Genomic DNA, 12,071 nt, shown 5'->3' on the forward strand with positions numbered 1-12,071 from the left:
CAAAATCAATTTGAATTCGCTAATTCGGACACTTTAGTTTAGGAATTATCTCGATCGATTGCTCGTCTTATCTCACCCCTACACTCCGGAATTTTCCATGTTTACTAAAGGATATTCCAAATCCTTCTCTCCCTATTCGAAAGTATATATATCTCCTGAAATAAACAACTACTTTTTTAAATCTTTAAGCTACGTTTAATATGGTGTAATCTGTCTAATATAATCAGGATTATATTATAAGATTGATTATTTTACTTGATTTAATTTTGAACTTGGTTTAATTTTGAACTTGTAAGGTAATATAATCTGGATTACAAAAGGTAGTAAAATTTTGTAATCTGGATTACAAAATAAATACTATTTAATCCGATTACATTACGAGATCACCATTTAATCTAAATTTAAATATCAAATATACCCTTAGTCCACCGCGACCGCCGCCACCCACGCCCGCCGCCGGCGACCACCGTCGATCGTCGCCGGCGATCATCGCCGGCCGCCGCCACCGCCGACCACCGCCGCCCCGCCTTCATCGTCGCCGGCCACCTCCGGCCATTACAGCCGCCGCCGATAGTTGTCATTGTTGCCGGCGGCCGCCGATGGTCAGCGGTTGCCGATGGCGGTGGCCGACGGAGGAGGCCAACGACAGCGACCACTAGTTGCCGCAAGCTCCGGCAAAGGTGTGGCGACCGTCGATAGAGGTCGTAGGATATTTTTATCATTTTATAATATTACGAATTACATTGCTTATAAAAAATAATATACACCAAATAAAAGAATGTAATCATCCTTATAATCAAAGATTACATACATTACATTACCAAACATAGTAATGTAATCAAGATTATATTACATTATAAATTTGATTATATTACAAGGTACATTATATTACACCGAACCAAACGTAGTTTTAATGTATTATTAATTGGATCATATAAAATTATATAACCCAAAGAGGGTGGGCAAAAATTAAAATGAACTTTTTTTTATTGGAATAATAAAAAAGATAATTTTGATTTATTATCAAACGGATTATAGTAACTATAAGATAATAATTACTATAAAATTATAATATTTATAAGATTATAATAGTTACGATCTTATATCTGCTTCATAATCATAGTAACTAATATTCCATCGCTACTAAAACCGTCTATTTATAGTAATTATGATATCGTATATAATGTAGTCTGGAATATTGATGAGAGACGAAGAACAGTATGGATAATATTCATTAAAGTTATAGATGAGTAATTATAGTTCTTAGTGAATATAATATAATTTATGTATTTAAGTTCATATTTATTATAATAGAATAAAAAAAAAGGTTTTTTTTTTTTAAAAAAAAAAGTGTTTGGAGTTGGGGGATAAAACGTTTTTTTTTTTTTGGATAATAAATAAAAGAGCATGTCCCATGATTTTCATGGGGCCACTTTTGATTTTTAGTGGACGTTGGCATACATCAGCCGATTGATGGAACTGGTCATTTGACAATTAACTTCGCTCCATTCGCCCGTGTCATGGAAGCCAGCCACTGCCAGTCATCTTCCCACCTCCCTCCTCCTTTCTCCCTCTATATTAACGAATTATGCCCTCCAAGTCCTTCCAATCCAATCCATTTTGCACCGCCTTCGATCTCTTCTTCTTCTTCTTCTTTTTTCTCCTTAATTTATTATAAATATTCATGGTTTTCGAGTCAAGATCCTCAGTTGCCGCACTTGTTTGACTCCTCTGCTCCGCTCTGCTCCCAGATTAATCGGAACAGACAACTGAAATCAGTCCAAGCACGGCACTCATCTTCGTGATCTTGCGTTTCTTTTAAGTTACCGGAGATTGACAGGAGACAGCATTCGAGCGATCGAGCGATCTTGTCTCCATTTGCCGTGTTCTGTTTCTCCTTTTGCTAGCTACTCGATTCTCTTCCTTCTTTCCTTCCTTCCTCTTCTGCAGCTTCTCTGAAGGTGGTGGTGGTGGTGCAGCCGCTCCGATGGCGCAGGAAGAAGTCGCCGGAGGAGGAGAGCAAGCAGCTCTCTCAGTCTCCATAAGCATACCGTCGTCTCCCTCTGGGCCTGCCTCCTCTGCTGCGATGAAGCTGCCGGAGCAGGCCCCGAAACAGGGGAAGTCGTTCCGTTCGCAGCCCGTGACGGCGCGCGCCGCCGACCAGTGCGGGCACAGAGACAAACGCTTTGATCCGTTCAAGACTTGGTCCGGGAGACTGGAGAGGCAGCTCTCCAACCTGAGAGGGAAGCCGCAAGATCTGGATTGTGGCGACGGCGGTGAGGATCAGGACGGTGAGGCTGTGCCAGCCTTGGATCGATACTTCGACGCGCTCGAGGGTCCGGAGCTGGAGACGCTGAGAGTGTCGGAGGTGTCGATTCTGCCGGAGGACGAGACATGGCCGTTCCTGCTCCGGTTCCCCATTTCCTCGTTCGGGATCTGCCTCGGCGTGAGCAGCCAGGCCATCCTGTGGAAGATGCTGGCCGACTCCCCGTCCGCCGGCTACCTCCACGTGAGTCCGGTCGTCAACCTCGCGCTCTGGTCCGCCTCCATCGCCATGACGGCGATCGTCTCCTGCATCTACCTCGCCAAGGTGGTGCTCTACTTCGAGGCCGTCCGGCGGGAGTACCACCACCCGGTGCGCGTCAACTTCTTCTTCGCGCCGTGGATCACCGGGCTGTTCCTGGTGCTGGGCGCGCCGGACTCGCTGGCGGCCGGCGGCCCGCCGGTGTCCGTGTGGTTCGTGCTGATGGCACCCATCCTCTGCCTAGAGCTGAAGCTCTACGGGCAGTGGATGTCTGGCGGGCAGCGGCGGCTGTCGAAGGTGGCGAACCCGTCGAACCACCTGGCGATCGTCGGGAACTTCGTGGGGGCGCTGGCCGGCGCGTCGTTGGGGATGGAGGAGGCGCCGATGTTCTTCTTCGCCGTGGGGCTGGCCCACTACCTGGTGCTCTTCGTGACGCTGTACCAGCGGCTGCCGACCAACGAGACGTTGCCCAAGGAGCTGCACCCGGTCTTCTTCCTCTTCGTGGCGGCGACGAGCACCGCCTGCGTCGCCTGGGCGAGAATCAACGGCGAGTTCGACTACGCCGCCAGGATCCCCTACTTCATGGCCATGTTCCTCTACGTCTCTCTCGTCAGTCCAATCGAATCCTTTTTAACCATTATTTTACAAAAAAAAAAATCATTTAAAAAAATATTTATTTTTGTTGGATTTCTTTGATGATTTAGTTATCATTGAGTTCTTATCGATTTTATCGTATGTTTTTGCAGGCAGTCAGAATCAACTTCTTCCGGGGATTTAGGTATAAATAATTTTATTTTATTTCATTTTAAATTTAAAAAATATACTCAAATACAAATTAAATGAAAAATAATAATAATCTATTGTACTCACTCAGGTTCTCACTTGCTTGGTGGGCTTATACGTTTCCAACGACTGCCTTCTCGATCGCTACTATCAAATACTCGATGGTTGTCACTAACCCGCTCACTCAGTCTCTCGTGGTCTTCTTCTCCGGCATCTCCGCCTTCGCCGTGTGCGTCCTCTCGATCTCCACCATCTTTCATGCCTTTATCCTCCGCGACCTCTTCCCCAACGACATCCCCATCGCCATCGCCAACAAACGGCGGCCCAAGTTGAGCAAGTTCATCGTGCATCTCCGGTCAATCGGCTCGGACACTAAGGACACAGAACAAGCTCTAGAGGTTTGAAACACTGATCACCGTACAATGTTATCAAGGATTGTAACTGCTTCTCGAGTGAAAAAGGAAAGATTGTGATCTTGCTCTATTATTATTATTATTATTAATTTTTTTAAATAATAATAATAATAATAATAATAATAATAATTTTATACCATAAATGAGCTGATAGCCAATTAGGACATCTCATTGAAAGATTTTTGTTTTTTTGCCACTTTTGTGAAATCAAAAAATTGAAATAAAAAAAAAGTTTGAACCAATGTGGGCATGGAATTTGAGATTTTTAATTTACAAGTAGTTAAAATTTAAAATTATTTTTTTCTCTCCAAATTAATCATATGGGTTGGATCACTAATTAATTAATGGTTTAAAATTTATAGGGAGATTTTTTTATTAGGGAGAGTAGTAAATTTTTTTATATTTTTGATATGACATGTTAGAAATTATAAAAAAAATTATTTAAAACTCTAATCCGGATATTAAATCGACACTATCCTAACTAAAAAGCTGATGACTTACTGTATTAGTCATTCTTTTCCAAATAAAAAATTACCATTGGGGGACTAAATTAGATTGGACATCCACCCAAGTTAGTTTGGATTGTGTCCAACTAAACAGGGCAGCCTCGTTCATGGGTTGAGTCGTACGACGATGGCTGGGGCTATCGGTCAAGGCTTAATCTCTAAGAGGAAATTACGTTCAATCCTGGAAGGCTGGAACTTGTGTGTCTGTGTCATAAGTTAATTTATATTTTTAGTCCAATAATTTATAATATTTTTTAATTTTAATTTTTGTTTCTAAAATTAAAATTTTTTTATCGGAAGATATCCGGTTGACGGTCAAATACTAAATTATAAATTTAAATTTAATTTTTTTTCATAAAAAATTAAAATTCTTAAATTTAATTTATAACTTAGCATTCTGATCCAACTAAATATTTTTTGATTGAAAATTTTAATTTTAATGTAAAAGATTAAAATTAGAAAATATTATAAATTGGACTAAAAACATAAACTAAAATTAGAAAAAAGATATAAATTACATGACCAAAACGTAATTTTATCTAATATCGAATTATGACAAACATGGCAAGGACTTAGACCATGCACGAACTTGGGTGGGACACGGCTAGTATGTCAAGCCAAATCCAAAAATTTTAAAACTAAAAAAAAATAAAATAAAAATAGGAATTTATTTAACAAAAAATGATTAAAAATAAAATATTATTGTATTTAAAAATTAACTTGATTTAATTTTTTTTTATTTACCTATTTGATTTAGTAGGTGATCCTGTCTGAAAGTCGATGAGATGAATGCTGGAGATGTGATGCTCTTGCTGACCTCCTGTGGACTTTGCTCCCGCTTGCAACACAAGCAGTGTCAGTGCCAAGCCAGGGAAGGAGTCCTTGGTGATGGTCGTCCGACGCTCAAGTCAGTCTCCGGCGAAGTAAAGAGTGGAGCAATAAGAAAACTGCAGTGCAACAATAGAAATCGCATGTAACGCATACCTCCACTGATGTTTGGACTCCCCTTTATATAGAGCTCCTGTAGTTTGTGTGCATGCTTCCCAAGGCGGGCACACATATCAAAACTTCCCCTAAAAAAACTTGTCAGTAAAGTGTCCCTGACACGGTACCTTAACGGGTCGAGCATATCTCTGAAATAACAGTGGAAGTTTCCGCCGTACGATCTTCTGAGTTCTGTCTGACCATGCCGCCTGTCAGTGGCACTGGCTCCCAAAAGGATATCGAAAGATATCCTGCTGTGTCTGTTGCTTGGTCGAGCGGAATAGCCGCTCGGCCAGAACTCCACTGTCCATGTGTTATCTGTCGTCGGGTCGAGCGGGATAGCCGCTCGGCCGGAAATTAATCCACTGTCCATGTGTTGTCTGCTGTTGGGCCGAGCGGGATAGCCGCTCGACTAGAAGTCCACTGTCCATGTATCATCTGCTGTTGGGCCGAGTGGGATAGCCGCTCGACCGAAAGTCCACTGTCCATGTATTGTCTGCTGTTGGGCCGAGCGAGATGGCCGCTCAGCTTGGAATCCTCCATCCTCGTGATCTGTCGCTGGGCCGAGCGGGATATCCACTCGGCTGGAAGTTCACTGTCCGCGTGCTCGGCTGATGTTGAGTCTGCTGCTTGGTCGAGCGAGGTAGCCACTCGGCTCGGCTTCTGCACGTCGTTCTCCCTTGAGCGTTGGGTGTTTGAATGCTCTGTGTCGAAGTTGACGACGACGGGTAGGATCCTTTCTCCCGATCGGGGAATGCTTCGCCCGACCGGCCGATGCCCTATATGTGTTGACCGCCCTGATTTTGACCTCCACCATGGCAATAAGGTAGGACCCCTCATCATTAACGCATCACAAGCCTCCCCCTCAAGTCTAGTCGAAGGAGGTTGTAGTCTGAACTGATTCCCTCCTGATCAGCCTTCATCACTGTGTGGCCTTTGATCGGGTAGGACTGATCCTTGCCGATCGACCTATTGAAGGTTTGCATTTGTAAAAATTCTCCTTGGATTGTCTTGGGCGAGCGCGAGGTGGGTTGACGTCACCTAGATTTCTTGAAACTCGTGCAAATCCCTGCTCATTAAGGCTGAGCACACTCCCACGCCTGCCTTAATTGCGGACCTGTGTAGAGGCGTCACGTGGCACGCCCAATGCCACTGCACGCCTAACGTGATAGGCGTGATGTGACATTTGGCGGTTTGAATTCGATGGTGAGATCTTGGCTTGGGTTTCCGCGACCTAGATCGGACGGCTCCGGTCGGCCGAGCCCGATCCTTATAAGCCCGCTGCGCCGCTTCATTTTCACACTTCGCGTTTGAGTTCCCCAACGATCTTCTGCTTCTGTTTTCTTCACTCGCCGGTGACGCTCTATGCTTCTTCTCCGATGATCTTGGCTTTCTCAGTGACCTTTCTCCCATAAGCCTTCTCCCTATCGCATTTGCTTTCGATCTTTTTTTGGTATTTCTCTTTGCTCTGGCGACATTCGAACGACCTTTCTCTTCCTTCGATCGTATTTCTTCCCCTCCGCCTTATTTTCATTTTTTTTGCTTTCGTGATGGCAAGTTCTTCGTAGCCGTCGACCTCTATCTCTGGACTCTAGTACACATCGATAGAGTCTAGGTTTGATGGGGGCGACACTGAGAGCATGCACGATGCTTTTGAAACTCCTTCTGATCATCAAATCATTCTGCCTTCTTCGTCTGATCGACCCAATTCTCCGTCGACCGACTGCCTTTGTTTCTTCCGAGACCAATTTATTATCGGTCTGCGGTTTCCCCTTCATCCTTTTATTCCAGCAGTGTGTAAATATTTTTGCATTCTCTTTCCTCAACTTGTGTCAAACTCCTTTCGACTGCTGTGCGGAGTCATCGTCCTATTCCGTCTGCACGACATTCCTCTTATCCCCCGGATCTTTCATTATTTTTATTACCCTAAACTGTTCAATCCGGGGACCTTCCTCTTCCAGTCTCGAGTCGATTTAGTATTCTTTGATAAGACGTCGATCTCCAACAAGCACTCGAAAGAGTATTTTTTTCTTCATGCATCTTCCTGAGCGGCTAGACTTCCCGACCAACTGGCAGCTCAAAGTGGCGCCTGAGCCTCCTCTGAAAAGCTACAAGAGCCAATCGGATTACTTGCACGCAGCCTCCACGATGGTCGGTCAGAAATATGACATCCATAGGTTGCTGTTGGAGGGTGTCCTATACATCTTCGGCCTGAGTCCGATCCGCACCCGGCTACCGACCAACCTAGGTATGAAGCTCATTTAATTCTTCCTTCGATGCTAATTGATTTCTCTTTCTCTCTTGCAGCCGAAGTCATGATGCGAGCACGTGTGGTCACCAAGGCGAAGCTTAAGGACACCGCGATCTATGCGGTGGCCATTGAAGAATCGGCGAGCCACGACCTGTAGCTGGTCGGCTCCCACGAAGATCCACTCGGCCTGAGCGAGGAGACGCCCGTGGTGGTGGACGAAGGCGAGGCCAACCATGCGCCGAGCGGAGGAGCCGCCCCGGGCTCATAGCCTCTAGCCGAGCGACGCCCTATCATTCCTGTTGAGGAGCCATCGGGCTCGGTCTCCTCCAATGTGCCACTGAACAGAAGCAAGAGGCGCCAAGCTGAACCTTCATCGCGTTTCACCACTTCGGGGGCGCAGTCGGTCGAGCGGGTCAAAACTTCGACCCCAACTCCGGTTCAACAAACGACTGCCTCCGTCATCTGCACTCATAAGTCCTGCATCCGTCTGACGATGGTGTCTTGCCCCTCAGGTTAGGCAACCTCGACGCAGTCGACCCCGAGCGGCCAGCGCTCAGGAAAAGACAAACGCCGAGGTGGCCAGACTTCAAGCCGCTCTAAAGAAGAGAGATAAATTGCTCGAGGCCGAACGGGCCAAGAGCACTGGGCAGGCCACCATGCTAGAGCGGCTGAATAAGCAGGTCACCACTTTCGATAATAAGATCGAGTCAACGAACGCGAGGAAGAACCAAGCCATCGCCGACCTCAACGAGAATAATAAAGAGGCTCGCTCTCTTTCCTAGAAACTGAAGGAGGCCGAAGATTTCCTGATCACCGAGCAGAACAGTCGCTCGGCCGAAGAAACGACCATTCGCGGTCAAATTGCCTCTAGAGATACAACGTTGGCCATTGCCAAGAATGAGCTGGACGCCTCCCAAGTGACCCTGAAGACCTATCAGGAGGTCGAGTCGAGTAAGTTTGAGGTCAAGAAGCAAGCCTATATCCGCTCAGACGAATTCTAAGACAAAGTTGTCGATCGGGCCCTCCGACTATTTGACTTGGCGATCGACGGGACGATTGATCAACTTCGCGAGGGAGGCCACCTGTCGACCGGCAAGGTCATAAGTCGGGACAAGCTTACAGCTGTGCTGCCCGACGACGCCCTGGATTATCTCGAGTGAGGTGGAGCCCTGTAATCTGCAATCCCAAAGTTTTAATGCATGCTCGTCCATTCGGACAACTTTTATTTCCTTGCATGTTTTTTGACTCCTTTGAGTTTGAAACGAACTCGCGGCCCTGTGACTCCGCTCGTCCACAGTTGGTCCATCTAGACCATCGATCCACTTCGAATTCAGTGGCGCACTAGTTTTATGCACCGCCGATCGATCTTAGGGATGCTTTGAAGAGCAGTGTTGAATGGTCACTGTATTTTGCAGACTTAGGCCTTTGAATAGCTGCTGCTTATCCTTTCACTGAGCCAAGTGTTTAAGGTCGCCGATCGACTATTGGTAGAGGGAGGGGTTTAACGTCGTCGCTCGACGATTGTTGTGGACTCGTGTTTAACGTCGCCGCTCAATAATTTGTCGTAGACTCGGGTTTAAGGTCGTCGCTCGACCGTTGATGGGGACAAGAGTAATGTCGTCGCTCTACGACTTGACGAAGACTTGGGTTTAAGGTCGCCGCTCGACCGTTGATGGAGGTAGGGGTTTAAGGTCGTCACTCGACCGTTGGTGCAGACACGCGTTTAAGGTCGCCGCTTGACCGCTGACGGAGACAAGAGTAACATCGTCGCTCGATGATTTAATGAAGACTCGGGTTTAAGGTCGCCACTCGATCAGTAATGGAGGCAGGGGTTTACTGTCGCTGCTCGACCGTTGGTGCAGACACGTGTTTAAGGTCGTCGCATGACCGCTGACGGAGATAAAAGTTTGACGTCGTCACTCGACGATTTGATGTAGACTCGCGTTTAACATCGCTGCTCGACGATTTGATGTAGACCCACGTTTAACGTCGCTGCTCGACAATTTGATGTCGACCCACGTTTAACATCGCCGCTCAATGATTTGATGTGGACATCAACCGTAGACACGCGTTTAAGATCGCCGCTCGTCCGTTGATGGAGACAAGGGTTTAAGGCTACCTCTCGACCGTCGGTGGAGACGAGGGTTTAACGTCGCCGCTCGATGATTTGGTGCATACTCGAGTTTAAGGTCTCCGCTCGACCGCTGATGGAGACAAGAGTTTAACATCGCCACTCGACGATTTGATGTAGACTCGCGTTTAATGTCGCCGCCCGACGATTTGATGTAGACCCACATTTAATGTCGCCGTTCGACGATTTGATGTCGACCCACGTTTAATGTCACCGCTCAACAATTTGATATGGACATCAACCGTAGACACATGTTTAAAGTCGTTGCTCGACCGTTGATGGAGATAAGGGTTTAACGTCACTACTCGACTATCGGTGGAGACGAGGGTTTAACATAGCCGTTAGATGATTTGGTGCATACTCGAGTTTAAGCTCGCCGCTCGACCGCTGATGGAGACAAGAGTTTAACGTCGCCGCTCAACGGTTTGATGTATACTCAAGTTTAAGGTCGCCGCTCGACCATTGAGAAAGATGTACTTCAAGAGGCTTCTGTTTTTTATTCAAAATTTTCCCTGTGCTCGAAAGACATACAAGAAATATAGTACATAGTATTCACTTGCGCACCTCTCATCCAACCTTGTAGGGTTGAAGATGGTTCGCGCTCCATAGCCTCTCGAGCTGCCTTCCCTCTTCGTCCTCCAAATAGTAGGCACCCGAATGAACCTTCTGCACGATCTTGAACGATCTTCCCCATGGCGCCTCGAGCTTGGCGACGTCGCCAACCGGCTTCACCTTCTTCCGGACGAGATCACTGACCTGGAAGGACCTCAGGATCACTCGCTGGTTGTAGTTCTGTTTCATTCGCTGTCGGTACGCCACTAGCCGAACTGGTGCTTTTGCCCGCGTTCCGTCCACCAAGTCCATCTCCATCAGCTTCCGTTCAATATTCCCTTCATTGTAGAGCTGCACCCAATCGAATTCCACTCCGACCTCCACGGGGACAACTGCCTCACTGCCGTATACCAACTGGAATGGGGTTACGCCGGTCGCTTCCTTCGGAGTCATGCGGAGAGCCAATAGCACACTGGGGAGGTCGTCGACCCAGCTGCCTCCCATGTGGTCGAGCCGAGTGCTTAGGACTCTGAGAATCTCCCAATTGGCGACTTTGGCTTGCTCGTTGCCTTGAGGGTAGGCCACCGAGGTGAAGGCTTGTTGGATGCCATAGCCTTCACACTATTCTCCAAGATTTCGACCGGCGAACTGTCTTCCGTTGTCGGACACGAGTCGGCGTGGGATTCCGAACCGGCAAAAAATATTTTGTCAAATAAATTTGATGACCATCTGCTCAATGATTCTTGCTAGTGGCTAGGCTTCTACCCACTTTGAGAAGTAGTCCACCGCGATGAATAGAAACTTCCGCTGACCGATCGCCATAGGGAAAGGCCTAACGATGTCCATGCTCCATTGGTTGAACGGGCATGATACAGTGGATGCTTTCATTTCCTAGGTTGGTCGGTGCAGCAGGTTGTGATACTTCTGGCAGGACAGGCAGGTGGCCACCGTCTGAGTGGCATCCTCCTGGAGGGCCGGCCAGAAATACCTGGCCAGGAGTATCTTACGGGCTAGCGCTCAGTCGCCCGGGTGACCTCCGTAAGAGCCTTGGTGCACCTCCTTCAAGATATACTCGACGTCTTCCGATATAACGCACTTGAGGAGGGGCATGGAGAAGGCTCTCTTTTAGAGCTGATCCCCGATCAAGGTGAACTGCCCGCCCCTCTTCTTCAGCAAGCGAGCTTCTTCCGGATCGGCAAGTGCAGCTCCTGAACGCAGAAACTCCATCAGGGTTGTCCTCCAGTCACTCGGGAAGGTTATTCCCTCCATTTGATCGATGTGTGCCACAAGTGAGACTTGTTTGATTGGCTGACCAATGACGATCGACGTCAACGAACTGGCCAATTTTGCTAACTCATCTACTGCCTGATTCTCTGATCGGGGGATCTTCTGTATAATGACCTCCTGGAAGTTGACTTTCAGCTTCTCGAAAGCATCTGCATAGAGCCTCAGCCGTGTGTTGCTTATCTCGAAGGTCCTGGATAACTATTGGGCGGCGAGATGGAAGTCCGAGTGGATGAGGACTTTAACTGCTCCCATGTGTCGAGTTGCTTGTAGGTCGGCTATCAACGCCTCATACTCGCCTTCATTGTTAGTGGCTCGATAGTCCAGCCGCACAGACAGCTGCATCTGGTCCTCCCACGGTGAGATATGCAATATGTCGATCCCGCTGCCTTGCCGAGTGGACGAGCCGTCCACATATATCATCCATGTTGCTGTTAGCTCGTCACTCTAGACTTCTATGATGAAATCTGACAAGGCTTAAGCTTTGATCGCCGTTCGGGTTGATACTGGATGTCAAACTCACTAAGTTCTATCATCCACTTAATCAGCCTTCCGGACGCCTCTGGATTGAGGAGGACTCTTCCCAAAGCACTGTTAGTCATCACAATTATTGAGTGCGCCAGGAAGTACGAGCACAGAGTCT

The 12,071-nt window shown here is 47.2% G+C and overlaps 2 protein-coding genes across 2 annotated transcripts; one reads left to right on the forward strand and one right to left on the reverse strand.

Moving 5' to 3' along the window:
- Positions 1 to 1,619: 1,619 nt before the first annotated feature.
- Positions 1,620 to 3,783, forward strand: LOC122009795 (S-type anion channel SLAH3-like). The gene is made up of 3 exons (XM_042566085.1): positions 1,620 to 3,133; positions 3,271 to 3,302; positions 3,399 to 3,783. Exons 1-3 carry the CDS (start codon positions 1,988 to 1,990, stop codon positions 3,709 to 3,711), a joined length of 1,491 nt encoding a protein of 496 aa, XP_042422019.1. The 5' UTR covers positions 1,620 to 1,987; the 3' UTR covers positions 3,712 to 3,783.
- Positions 3,784 to 10,092: 6,309 nt separating this feature from the next.
- Positions 10,093 to 10,648, reverse strand: LOC122011031. Its single transcript, XM_042567479.1, has 2 exons — positions 10,256 to 10,648; positions 10,093 to 10,104 (listed from the first exon to the last, which is right to left on the reverse strand). Exons 1-2 carry the CDS (start codon positions 10,646 to 10,648, stop codon positions 10,093 to 10,095), a joined length of 405 nt encoding a protein of 134 aa, XP_042423413.1.
- Positions 10,649 to 12,071: the final 1,423 nt, after the last annotated feature.

This window comes from Zingiber officinale, chromosome 8A (genome assembly GCF_018446385.1).
Source record: "Zingiber officinale cultivar Zhangliang chromosome 8A, Zo_v1.1, whole genome shotgun sequence".
In the NCBI taxonomy this organism is placed as follows: Eukaryota; Viridiplantae; Streptophyta; class Magnoliopsida; order Zingiberales; family Zingiberaceae; genus Zingiber; species Zingiber officinale.